The sequence below is a fragment of the Sinocyclocheilus anshuiensis genome, unplaced genomic scaffold, assembly GCF_001515605.1.
Source record: "Sinocyclocheilus anshuiensis isolate Anshui unplaced genomic scaffold, SAMN03320099.WGS_v1.1 scaffold1003, whole genome shotgun sequence".
NCBI classification, from domain to species: Eukaryota; Metazoa; Chordata; class Actinopteri; order Cypriniformes; family Cyprinidae; genus Sinocyclocheilus; species Sinocyclocheilus anshuiensis.
In genome coordinates, this window is record NW_015542495.1 from 1,513,152 (window position 1) to 1,525,685 (window position 12,534).

Consider the following 12,534-nt stretch of genomic DNA (forward strand, 5'->3'; position numbering starts at 1 on the left):
AAAGTAAATTGTTCCTACATAATATTTTAATAATTAGCTTTTTGCTCCAGTGCAGTGACAATATAAAAGCCAGATTAATTTTGGAAACCACATGTTGTCTTTTTAACCCTACTGTATCCGATAAACTAATTTGGTCTCTTAATTCTCAACATGATATAAAACTGCACACAATATACATGCCTTGTGTATTCTGATTGATAGTTTATACGGTTTAGTAAGTGAAAGGGCTTATAGTATCATTCTAAATATTTCCCCTTGTTCAGGTCATGGTACACATGTCTTTTTGCTGTGAAATCTTTTATATTGTTATTAATATTTCAAGAAGAGCATTTATATCATGTTGAAGTGTATCAAATATGATACAACAGGCTTTTGAGTAACGTTTATTTGTATCTCAATCATAATTGCATTGCATTATATATATTGCCACAAAAATAAAAACTACATAACCTATAGCTTTAATTATAAAACTAAGCATTTGTATATCATCCTACTAAGATATATCTTAGAAGGATGATATATAAATGCTTAGTTTTATAATACTGAATTAAACTTGTTATTAGGTTATGTTTTATTGTCATTTAATGCTTTATTTTTCACATACTTTTCCTGAAAGACTAAGTATACTAAAGAAGTAGTGTATATACTGCACATTATTCAACAAATAATCATTTTACCTTTTGCAGGTAACACAGTCCAGACACACCTGTGCATGATAACTTCAGACCCAACAAACATCTTGAACCTACAGCACTCACTGTTTTGTTACTTTCTCTAAGTCTAGACACCGTTACATTTCCAATTTAGTCTGCTACGCTGTTATAGAATCTCATTGATTTACATTACAAACTATCAAAATTTAATCTAAATTTTTGGCCATATAAATATCATAAACTGTACCAAATTTCCTAAGTTTTGGCCTCTGAATAAAACTGTATATTCTTCTATATACTGTAATAATAATACTGTATGAGCCATAAAAGTCTGTTGTATCAAACATAATACAATAACAACAACAACAAAAAACAGTATGCAAACTTTTTAAATTTGTATTTCATATTTCATATGTCAGGTTTTACATGTTTAACCACGCATAACATTTGTTCCTAAACAGTTTAAATTGGCCTGCATATATGAAAATATATTGCTGCCTTCATTTTTGAGGGTTCTTTGCATTAAAAAGTTTGAAAACTCCTGGTATAGGCTATTTTCCCAAAACCATGTATATGCAGACTATAGCATTGCTCAACATTCTGTTTCATAAATCATGCAGGGCACCTCAGAAAGCCCCAACATTACGTAACGATCACATTGCAGGGATTGCAGAATCTTGGCGTGGCCTCTGGCTGTGATCTGAAGTATTGAATTATTGCGTGGCCATTTTTGAGTTGAGAAATTTGCAGCTCACTTATTGCGTCAGCAAACACTGGAGCTGAAACGACGCGACGACGAATAGAAAACAACAAACATGCGTTTTTACCAAACTACGCGTTTAAAACACATCTGCATTGGAAATGTAACGGTGTCTAGACTTAGAGAAAGTAACAAAACAGTGAGTGCTGTAGGCTCAAGATGTTCGTTGGGTCTGAAGTTATCATGCTGGACCGTGTTACCTGCAAAAGGTAAAGACAAATATCTGGAATGGGTGTAAACCGCTGGTTTATACGCCAAACATAGCTTTTAGCACAGACAGGAAACAATTTATGCGTGCATTTTCATTAAAATACACATATGAAGACGCGTTTGACCTGGCACGTTAATCCTGAGAAGTTCTGGAGTGAAGCGGCAGAAGGTATCACTTGGTTTGAACAGTGGACTCAAACTCTGGATGATACGGACACAGTGTTTCCAAAATGGTACGTACAGCTTATACATTAGCGGGCGTTGACATATTGGCTTTTGCAGTCAACGGTAACAGACTTGAAGTGAAAGTAGGGGTTTTTAAGGGATAGTTCAACAAAAAATGGTGCGAGGGGCAATGACAGCCTCAGTTCCATTCGCTTTCATTGTATGGAAGAAAAATGCAATGAAAGTGAATAGTGACTGAGCCTGTCATGACTGCAGTCCCTAGAATTCTGCATAACTTCTTTTGGAGTTTCACTGAAGAGAGAGAGAGTGTGTCATGGGTGAAGAGAGCAAGTCGGGGTGTTTGTTAAATTATCGAGGGAGAGTAAACGATGACAATACTTTAATGTTTAGCGAAAATGTATATAATTGTAATCTTCCTTTTAACATGACGCGCCCACTTTTAAAAACGCGACGCTAATGGAACGCGATGCAACGGAATGACGTCTGTCTGACCTGACGCATATCTAGACCAATCAAAAACAGCGCAGATGAGACGCATAGAATGTGAGCCCACTTTTTTTGTTTATTTTGTTTCCTAATCTTAGTAACATTAAAGCGGTCAACTAATACATATTTAAGACAGGCTTTTCGTATTTATTAATTTAGCAGTTGCACAGAGTGACTTTAAGTTTATGGTGGTAAACTCAGGTGTTATTTCTTAGTGAGCTGTGAATAGACAGATGTATGCAGTTTATCATGAGGATTTTCCATGGTTCTGTCATCTGACACATGTATTGATGTAAATTTTGCATTTCAAATGCGTTTCTGCCATCTAGTGTCTTGGAGGGTCAAAATGTTAAATGTCTATGAATAGGCTATAGAGCAGTTGGGTTAAAGGGGTCATATGATGCGATTTCAATTTTCCCTTTCTCTTTGGAGTGTTACAAGCTCTTGGTGCATAAAGAAGATCAGTAAAGTCTCAAATCCAAAGAGATATTCTTTACTTTTTAGCAACATCATATGACCCCTTTAAGTTCCTGAAGTAAAAATCCCATTAATTTTCTCCATAGGGTAATTGGATGAAAAACGACATTACCTATGATTCTGCAAAGCAAATCACGCCAAAAGAACTCTTTAGCACTCAACAACTCCCAATAAACATGTGAATGACATGACATACTGTAGCGTCAATTTCCCTAAGCTTAAATATGAGTGTATATACATATTTGGCAAAATGGGAAAAAGACTTCTGGAACCCAGGCTGCTGAAAAACTGGACAGGCACTGTTACACTTTATTTAACCCCTGTGCGACCTTAGGGACTTTTTTGTCTTTTTCAGGTTTTTCAGGCAACTGCATAAATTTTGGCAAAGGTGTGAATTTGTATTGAAATTTTAATATTTCACCCTCATTTCCTTTAATAAATCTATTTTACACTAGGTACAAAAAATAGTTCCTCTCAGGACCTTAAGGACAAAAATGTCATCATTGAAACCCATTAAAACGGCATTTTTTAATCCCAGGGCCATTTAACTAGGCCTATAAAATGATGCAATATTTGCTAATAGGCTTTCATTCTGTTGGCAAGGCTTCAAAATTAACATTTTTAATATTTTTTACTAGATGGTGCCATTTTTTCAAGTTTGGCATATAAAGCAAATACTCACTTTATTCCTGTTTTCTGCTTATGCATATTATAGTCTATTATAGAGTAAATTATGCAGCTATATTTGTGTGGGTGTTTTGGTATGGATGTCAGAGTGTGGTTTGTATGTGTGTCCTAAATTCAATTTTTGTGTGTGCGCACCTGTAATGTTTGAGAGAGAGAAATTATACTCTACTGCGAATCACAAATCCCACCACTGTGTATGCCAGTGGAGCTTTACTGGAATCTAATGGGAAAAGTTTGGTACTGCACCCAAACAAAATCTTACTAAAAGCTCATTTTTTTGAGATATCAACCTCAAATTTGGAACACAACTTGTTTAGATTTATGGCTTTGATTTTCTGTCAATTTTTGAGTTCAAAATGTTTTATAAAATACATATTTTATATACAAAATTGCTCATAAATCATTTTCATAAACTTAAACCTCTTTAACGTTTTTGGTATCAATTTTTTAATAATCAACAATAATCTGCCAAGGGCCTTCTTTGAAATGAGACCAGACTTAAATCTGTACTCCTAAGCTTAATATTTTTATGACAGTTTTTTGACATAGGCATTTTTGTCCTCTATGAACCTATGTGTAACTTTTTTTAAATTGACGCGCAAGGGTTAAATTAATCATGATTAGGGTATGAAAATATGAGTATTACTTTTAGTTCAACTATTCATCTGTTTTCGTTCCAGGTTTGTTGGAGGAAAGCTGAACATGTGTTATAATGCTGTTGATCGGCATGTGGAGAATGGAAGAGGTGATCAAGCAGCTGTCATTTATGACAGTCCGGTTACCGGCACTAAACAGGTCATCACATACAGAGAAGTGCAGGAGCAGGTAAAACAATGAAAATGCAGTCACATTAGCAACATTTGGCTGACAAAAAAATGTGTATTGTCAATAGTGTAGCGATGTATGAAGGCACAGTTTCTGTTGATCAGAATGCACATCCACGATCAACTTGAACCCATTGCAAAATCTGCATGGGGAAATTTTTGTGGACAAAATTCAGTCATTTCAATAGGAATTTGCGAGATTGGGAATTGTGTGGATTCCTATTTAAATGACTGGATTTTATCTACGTAAATTTGCCAAACGATGTTAAATGTGACCACATCTTCACCTTTGAAAACAAGAACCTCTTCCAAATTGCTGGATCAGTTTGCATTCAGTGTTTTCTGTTGTTTTGATTAATATGACACCAGTTTGTCCATAAAATTCAGCATCCACACCTTTTTGTAGGTGTCTAGGTTGGCGGGTGTCCTGGTGAGACATGGTGTGAAGACGGGTGACCTGGTGGTGATCTATATGCCCATGGTTCCTCAGGCCATGTTCACCATGCTGGCATGTGCCCGTATTGGTGCCACCCACAGCCTCATATTTGGAGGATTCGCCTCCAAAGAGCTCTCCGTCCGCATTGACCATGCTAAGGCAAGCCATTGTTCTTTTTAATGAAAATGAATAACAAAAAAACTATTTTTATAAATGCATATATCTGCTGAGATTGCAAAATCCACTTCCCCTCTTAAATCATTATTTCCCCCACAGCCCAAGTTGCTGGTGACAGCATCATTTGGCATCGAGCCGGGCAGAAGAGTGGAGTACATTCCCCTGGTAGAGAAAGCTCTGGAGCTCAGCAGTCACAAACCACACAAAGTCCTCATCTACAACCGTCCCAGCATGGTGAGCTCCCAGAAACCCCACGGCACCTGGATGCTAGTCTCATTATCAAACTGGCACACTTTCCGCTGCCTATTAAATGTTAAAAGAGAAGATAATGCAGTGAGAGAATAAAAATGCAAATGTGGTCTCTTTTCGAAAAAAGAGTACCTCAAAATTCAGTCTTGACGTCCTTATTCTGAAGGAGGCTGGCACTTAACCAATATCAATCATTGTAGGAGGAAGTTAGTCATTTTTATAGCTGCAATAACATACCACTCAAAAAATTATTAGGATATCAAGTGTTCAAAGCCTTCAGCATTTCGACGAGTTCTAGAGTCTTTTTCCTGTTTTAATGTCTCTTAAATGAGTTTTCTCATGTTGCGACATCTAGAATCAGTATGTTGATTTCACAACGCAGGGAATTACTTAAACTTCATCCTGTGTTGTCATGGAAACTGTTAGCAAATAGCTTTTTTATTTTCCAGCAGTTTGGGATACAGGATAAATCCCGCATGGTTGGTGAAGACGAACACATCTTGGAAATATTTGAGTTAAAATCATATGCGAGGGTAGAATTTGCCAGCACCAGAAGAACACACTCAAGAGTACACATTGTATTAGTTCTTAGAAGATTTCTACATGGTAGGATCTAATTTAGAGGAGATTTTAGGATATTCAGAACTGCTTGATTGGCGTTAACACAACAAATAGCAAATAACACACTAATCCAGAGAAACCCATGCTTTTTGAGATTTGTTGGAGCAGTGAAACCCCCAAGTGGTCCATATGACTTTTTAAAAAAAAAGGGTTTGCCTAAAAGAAAGGTAGAAAAAAAGAGGAAGTCATACAGCTTTGAAACAGTATCAGCATGCATAAATCATGGCAACATTTATTTTTTTAGGTGAACTATTCCTTTTAGGCACCTTAGACACTTTGGACTTCCCAAAAAATTGGAACAAAATAATTTTTACTTCTGCCTGGACTAAAAAAGTAGGACTAAAACATTTTTGCTAATTGAAACTATAAATATTAGATGAAATATTAGATACTATACACACAATATTAGATATATTTCTACACCGAAAAGGCGTCTAACTGAAGTAATAAAGTTACTAAATCTGAAATAAAGGTAAATTAAAACTATTAAAAAACAAAAACTAATAAAATTGGCAAAAGCACTACAGAATGACTCATGAAAACTGAAATGAAAACAGAAAATATTAAACTAAAAGCTAACTCAAAATATTAATAAAAACTATGAAAGTATATAAATAATAATACATTAGCACTACTGCCTTGACTGAGCGATTTATTTATTTTTTTAAAGTGATAGTCCACCCAAAAATCTGTCATTATTTACTCACCCTGATGTCGTTCCAAACCTGTGTGACTATTTTGAAGAATGTTAGCAACCAGACAGTTTTAGATTGTATTGATTGCATATAATCCATATAATGGAAACCATTGAGAACAGAAACTTTTTGGTTACCATTATTCTTCAAAATATCTTCTATGTTCCACAAAACAAAAGAAACTCATACATGTTTGGAACAACATGAGGGTGAATAAATGATAACAGAATTTTCTTTTTTTAGGAAATCAATCTCTAATCATCCTGTTCCTAAGCACGGGTGTTTATCCCACAGGAAAAGGTGTCTATGCATCCTGACCTGAGCTTGGACTGGGAGGAGGAAATGGCCACTGCCCGCCCTCACGACTGTGTGTCCGTCCCCGCTCATCATCCTCTGTACGTCCTGTACACCTCTGGCACTACTGGTACTCCTAAGGTAAATTCTTGTTTATGACAGAACACAGCGATAAAGCACAGAGCTTGAGGGAATGGGTGAAATTGTTTACTGTGGAATAGATCTATTCTGTCAGGGGCTTTGTTTATTGCATAGTGTGTTAGCTAGAGCAGTGTTTCCCAACCGGGGTGTCTGTCGAGAGCAGGGGTGCCGTGTAAAAAATATTTTTAAAATATTTGTAAATTGCTAAAATGTTCAAAAAAGCATCTATTATATAATATCCATTTCTGATGTCGCCAATAATTAGAGATGCACCGAAATTTCGGCTGCCGAAAATTAGTTCACCGCTCAGGTTTCGCGACTAAAAAAAGGTTGGGAAACACTGAGCTAGAGACCGTGAGCAATACGCCTTTATAAACTCTTCTGTGTATTCAAGATAAGAAGAAAGGTGCTCGTTTTAGTATGAAGGCTTTAGCCTGTGGCTGTGATGTTGCCTGATGCTTTCCAGGCTTTTTGCTAAAAAAGTACCAAAAATGCTATGGCACTGCCATATGTTTTGGCTTTGTATCTTGAAGTACCATGTAAATACTAAGTATTTGGTTTGTTTTCAGATTAAATTTGTAATAAAAAGAAATATTTACTTATATCTTTACAAAAACACTTTATAAAATGGATAATACCACAAATTTTTCTGGGAACAAATTGAAGTGGTGACCATTTTTAAATAACATCTGCACTATTCCTTAAAATGCTGCTGACTATAGAATATTGTTACAGTAAGACAGTGTTAGTGTACAAAAACAATGAACTCCTAATTTAAGGTATCATGTTTTGTCATTATGTGAATACTTGCTGATCAAATTAATTGAAAGAAATACTGAAAGCGCCTCTCTTTGCTCTTCCTGCAAATTACCGTAATTATTTTAATAAGCAGTATTTTCGTCGCAGCTGGCTTGACTGGGAATTTTCAAGCTGCTGGTGGTTGCATTTTAAATATCCAGTGTCAAGTTAAAAAAAAAAAAGCCTTAAAATCATTGCAGTATTCACAGAGTTTTTTTTATCACCAGCAAGATAATTGCAAATATATTGTGGATATTTGATCATCATATATCAACCACCCCTTAATCTTTAACTTGTAACAGTGACATGATCCAGGCAAATGTCCAGGCCACTATGTCCCGTCCATTTTCAAAGCCTGTTTGCCGTTCTGCTTGCTTGTTCTATTATGGTTCCACCCCTAAGTAACATTTTATTTTGTCCATTTAATATTATCCAAGAGGTGAAAAGCACCTTGAAATTTACATTAGCATGCCTCAGGTGCTGTTCAATCTTTAACAACTCACTTTTATATGTACTCTGACTGAAAAAGAGGCAAGGCAAGCGAAGAGAGTACAAGGAGCACAGGAGGAAGTTACAAAGCCTGAAGGCAGACCGAACAAAATACGGCTCTCCACTGACCCAGACTCCAGCCAGTATGAAATCCTTTTTTTTCCCTTTTCCTTTAAAATATCTGGCCCAAGGCAACGCTGCCCTGTACATAAACCTCTTGCTAATAGGCTGTCCTCGCTCACACACACACCTCAGATTTATGTGTTTGGCACACACAGGATGTAATTACCTTCTTACAACTCAAAATGTGTCCCTCAGTATCAACCCTCAGTAGGCTTGCCGCGATAGACGGTGCTGACGGTGATACCGGTGTTAAGCCGCAACACCGGTTACGTCACTTGACCGCAACACCGGTTACATAACTTGCCCACCGCGTCACCAACCCCCACCGTCGTTTTGATTTTTTTATAGTAATTAAAATAATTTAGTTCAGTAAAAGAACAGACACTACAATTAAAAACTGAACGCGGATGCTCAGTGCAGCGTGCCGAACGACAGTCGCATCACAGTTCAGATTTAATTTCTCCAGTGAGGAAAGTGAGTCGAGCTGACTGACAAGAAGAGTGAGGTGAGACAGACAAGATGATGGCGGATGATTTAGTTTCGAAACGAGATGCAGATTAACCGGTGGGAAAATTTCCTCACCGTCACAACCCTAACCCTCAGCCTGATTTGCTAATGATTTACTGACAGTAGGGACAACATGAATTGTAATATGAATAATGGCAATTAATTAATTGTGTTTTGTTCATCTCATATACTTACACACACCTTGATGTAATTTTTTCATGCTGAACTTGGATGAATACCATAAAATACATGATTGTCTTAAAAGCTTTGTAAACAAATATTGGGTAGAATAATTATTTACATGAATAAAAGTATCAAATAAAATTAAGGATTATGTGTTGCCATAATATTAAAGTTGATTTTTGTTCTGTGTTTACTATACTTTATTATTATTATTATTATTACAACAGTATAATTCAGGAGTTTTTTTTTGGTAGAAAGAAATTTAAAGTTTTATTAGACAAGGACACATCCAAAGTTCTGGCATGAAACTCTAGATGGCGCAGTCCGATAGGTAAAACTCAATCTGATATAATGCCATCATTATCACATGGCTCAGTTGATTGGTTCTTTTTTTATTAGCAGCCAATGAGCTCGCTGCTCAACATTCAAATATGTGGCTGTACGTTTGCTGTAGCAGTTGCAGCACGCTTCAGAAACCCTCCACCTGTTTTTATCTGTATCTGCTACGAGGTGATTCATGAATGCTATGGGGGTTATTTCATATGTGTTATATGTGCAACAGTATTTCTTACATGCTCACAGCAGCATGTTGTGGATGTATTGGCAGTAGCAAGTCTCGGTACTTGCTCTGCCGCAGCAGCGTAGCAGATCTATTCTGCCAAGACCAAACACATTAACATTGTCGTGTACATTACCACGCCAATCCCTCTGAGAGTTGTCATGACAGAAATTAAATTAATCATAAATAACAGTAAAATCATCTTTCAAAAATGTATCATCCACTTTACATTCATGGTTTTTGTAAGCCAGCCATCTGCCATCTCAGTATCATTGTTGGTGTGAATATTAGAATATTATGGAATAATTATATATAAATGTTTACATGAATAAAAAGTTAAAGTGTGGCTTAATGCATTGCTGCACCATAAAGAGACACTGAAAAATTCACATTTCATGGCATTTCCACAGTTGCATAAAAAAATCCCTAATTTAAATGTTAATGGGGATTACAATTTAAACGGCATAATAATATTATAATGGAATCACAATTTTTTTCTTTACTCTTTTGCTCTCATCAGGGTGTAGTCAGAGATTCAGGAGGATATGCCGTGATGTTAAACTGGACTATGTCTAATGTTTACGGACTAGCTCCTGGTGAGGTAGGTCATGATCTGTGATTTTCACAAGGGGTCAATTAAATTGTCCTTAATGTTTTGAGAAAAGAGATTTGATGTACTTTGAAAACACTTCCTCCCCAGTTGAAAAAGTGTGTTGGTTAAAAGGTTCAATAAAAAGCTGCATTAAATGGCATATAAAAAAGTAAACTGGGTAAATTGTGTAGCACCTTCCTATCTGCTTTCCCATCTGTAGGACTGTATTGTAGGTGAATTTTTGCAGGCCAAATCCAGTGAATTTAATAGGAATACCCATCTGAGATTTGCATTAGGGCAAAACATTTTACACAAATATATTTCGCAAGGGGTTGAAGCTGGTCATGTGAATTTGCCACACTGACCAAATGAAAGCATGATTTGAAAGTGACTTCTGTGTGAGCTGTGCGTCATACATCTACACTATTAACATTAGACCAGTGTTTCCCAACCGGGGTGCCGCGGCACCCTGGGGTGCCGTCTGATTAGACAATGGACCTTTTTGCCTGCAAAATTCAGCCGAAATTTCACTAATTTGGTGGCACCTTCGGAAAGTTCATTTTTAACACATTTTTGATTGTTTTAGTCTAACCTTGCAAAGATGGGGCAGCACAAACTACTTTGCATAAAAAATGTGTTAAAATTCTTTGTGTGAGAAGAGAGTGTTTACATTGTTGTCTTAAAGGAATAGTGGCAAAAAACTGCCTGTTTATGGAAAAGATACGCATGAAAATTATTTACAAATATTTTTTGTTCATGGAATAATGACCACGTCAGGTTTGGAACAACAGGAAAAAATTGTGATGAATGTATGACACTGTCATACATTTCACACTGTCTCGCACCGTTTAACCTACACATCTCTCTCTGTCAGGTCTGGTGGGCCGCGTCTGACCTTGGCTGGGTGGTGGGCCACTCATATATCTGCTACGGTCCACTTCTACATGGCAACACCACTGTGCTCTACGAGGTACGCGACAAAAAATGTGTGAGTGTGAATGTGTTAAAGCATTTGGCCTATGGACCACACCAGCTAACACTCAATTATCTGCTGTTGTGGTTTACCAGATCCTGACGCTCATGCTGAACTAAGGTCTCCTAAGTCTGTACTGTGAATTTTTTTAGGCTCTAGCAGTCTTTTCTCTCAGGGATTGAATGCAAGGATGAATGAATCTCTACAGCAAACTTCCTGAATCACTGGCTCAGTTGAAGTTGTTGTGCATTCGATTTGCTGTTGCTTTTCATAAACTTTTGTACTGTAACAGAGCAGCTCTCATAGTTTTAAACTAGTTCTCCTCACTGAGATCACAGCATGAATACTAAAATAATTTGCACTCGATGGGAGGCGATCAGAGTGTGTTTGGTTTCTTGTCAAGGTGAATTCAGCATTGGCGTCGCCTCTGCTGATTAGATGTGTTGTCTCGCTCCACAGGAGAAAATGGAAGTTGCTCACAGAATTTATTAGTCTGCTGTAATGGAAGTTTGATTTCAACAGATCTCTCATACAAAGTCAATATCCATAGCAGAAAGCCTTCAGTCTGTTTTAATTAATGTCTTTTGTAATTATGCACATCCATGGTAGGTTCGCGCCTATTAGTTTTATTCTATTTTATTCTGTCAACATGCCAAACCCGATCTTATTAAGCAGTGGTGTTTGCTTAGGAAAGGCTTTTAACTTTTTGATGCCAGTAAACCCAAATATAATGATCCCCTTGGTTTGTAAAATATTCGTACTATGTAAGAAAATTGTGTAATATTACAAAGACAGTATTTTTTTTAAATATTGGCATATTGGCCTCAAATACCTGGAGGAGCAATTATTATAGCAGTGCTATTGATGATGGTCATTATTGGGGAATAACTGACCTCAAATTGTCACAAATGACCAATCAGAATAGAGCATTTCAGAGAGCTGTGTAATAATCAAGTTTATTTGTGTGTAGTGCATACCACAATATATATATTGGTCCAGTGCAAACATTTTTTCATTAATTTTTAATAGCTTTTTTGGTCACACTTTATTTTAAAAGGGGGGTACAGTGCTGTTTCATGCATTCAGAGTTGTTTACACTGTTAAAGAGTTGGATTCTCATGCTAAGCATGGACAAAATTTCAAAAAACAATTTGGACGTATGACGGAGTATTTCTGTGCTAAAATTCCGGGTTCGTACAAGTTTCGGAGAGTTTTTTTCGATCGTGGCTCTTCATGACGTAGACGAGGGTGGAACTCCTTATATTATGGGCATTTCTCCCAGAAGAACGCGCCCCCGCACGCATCGACCAGAGCGAGAGAAAGAGCGCGCCCATCAACGCGCTTCATCCGGTGGCAGCGCTGCACGGGACTCGCTCGGGAAGAATGTCTCCAAAGAAGTGTGTTTTTGGTTGTA

General features: G+C 36.9%; 1 protein-coding gene across 4 annotated transcripts in view; it reads left to right on the forward strand.

The window, feature by feature from the left end:
• Positions 1-1,412: 1,412 nt before the first annotated feature.
• The window catches only part of LOC107694183 (acyl-CoA synthetase short-chain family member 3, mitochondrial-like), a 48,870-nt gene continuing 37,748 nt past the window's right edge, over positions 1,413-12,534 (forward strand). For 3 of the 4 annotated variants that reach the window (XM_016493815.1, XM_016493817.1, XM_016493818.1), the window contains exons 1-7: positions 1,413-1,856; positions 4,140-4,284; positions 4,690-4,878; positions 4,996-5,130; positions 6,756-6,896; positions 10,076-10,156; positions 11,022-11,135. In XM_016493815.1, coding sequence (XP_016349301.1) covers positions 1,732-1,856; positions 4,140-4,284; positions 4,690-4,878; positions 4,996-5,130; positions 6,756-6,896; positions 10,076-10,156; positions 11,022-11,135 — 930 coding nt within the window. In that variant the 5' untranslated portion in view covers positions 1,413-1,731. The remainder of the gene's footprint in view (positions 1,857-4,139; positions 4,285-4,689; positions 4,879-4,995; positions 5,131-6,755; positions 6,897-10,075; positions 10,157-11,021; positions 11,136-12,534) is intronic. The other variant, XM_016493816.1, reaches the window with a different exon arrangement.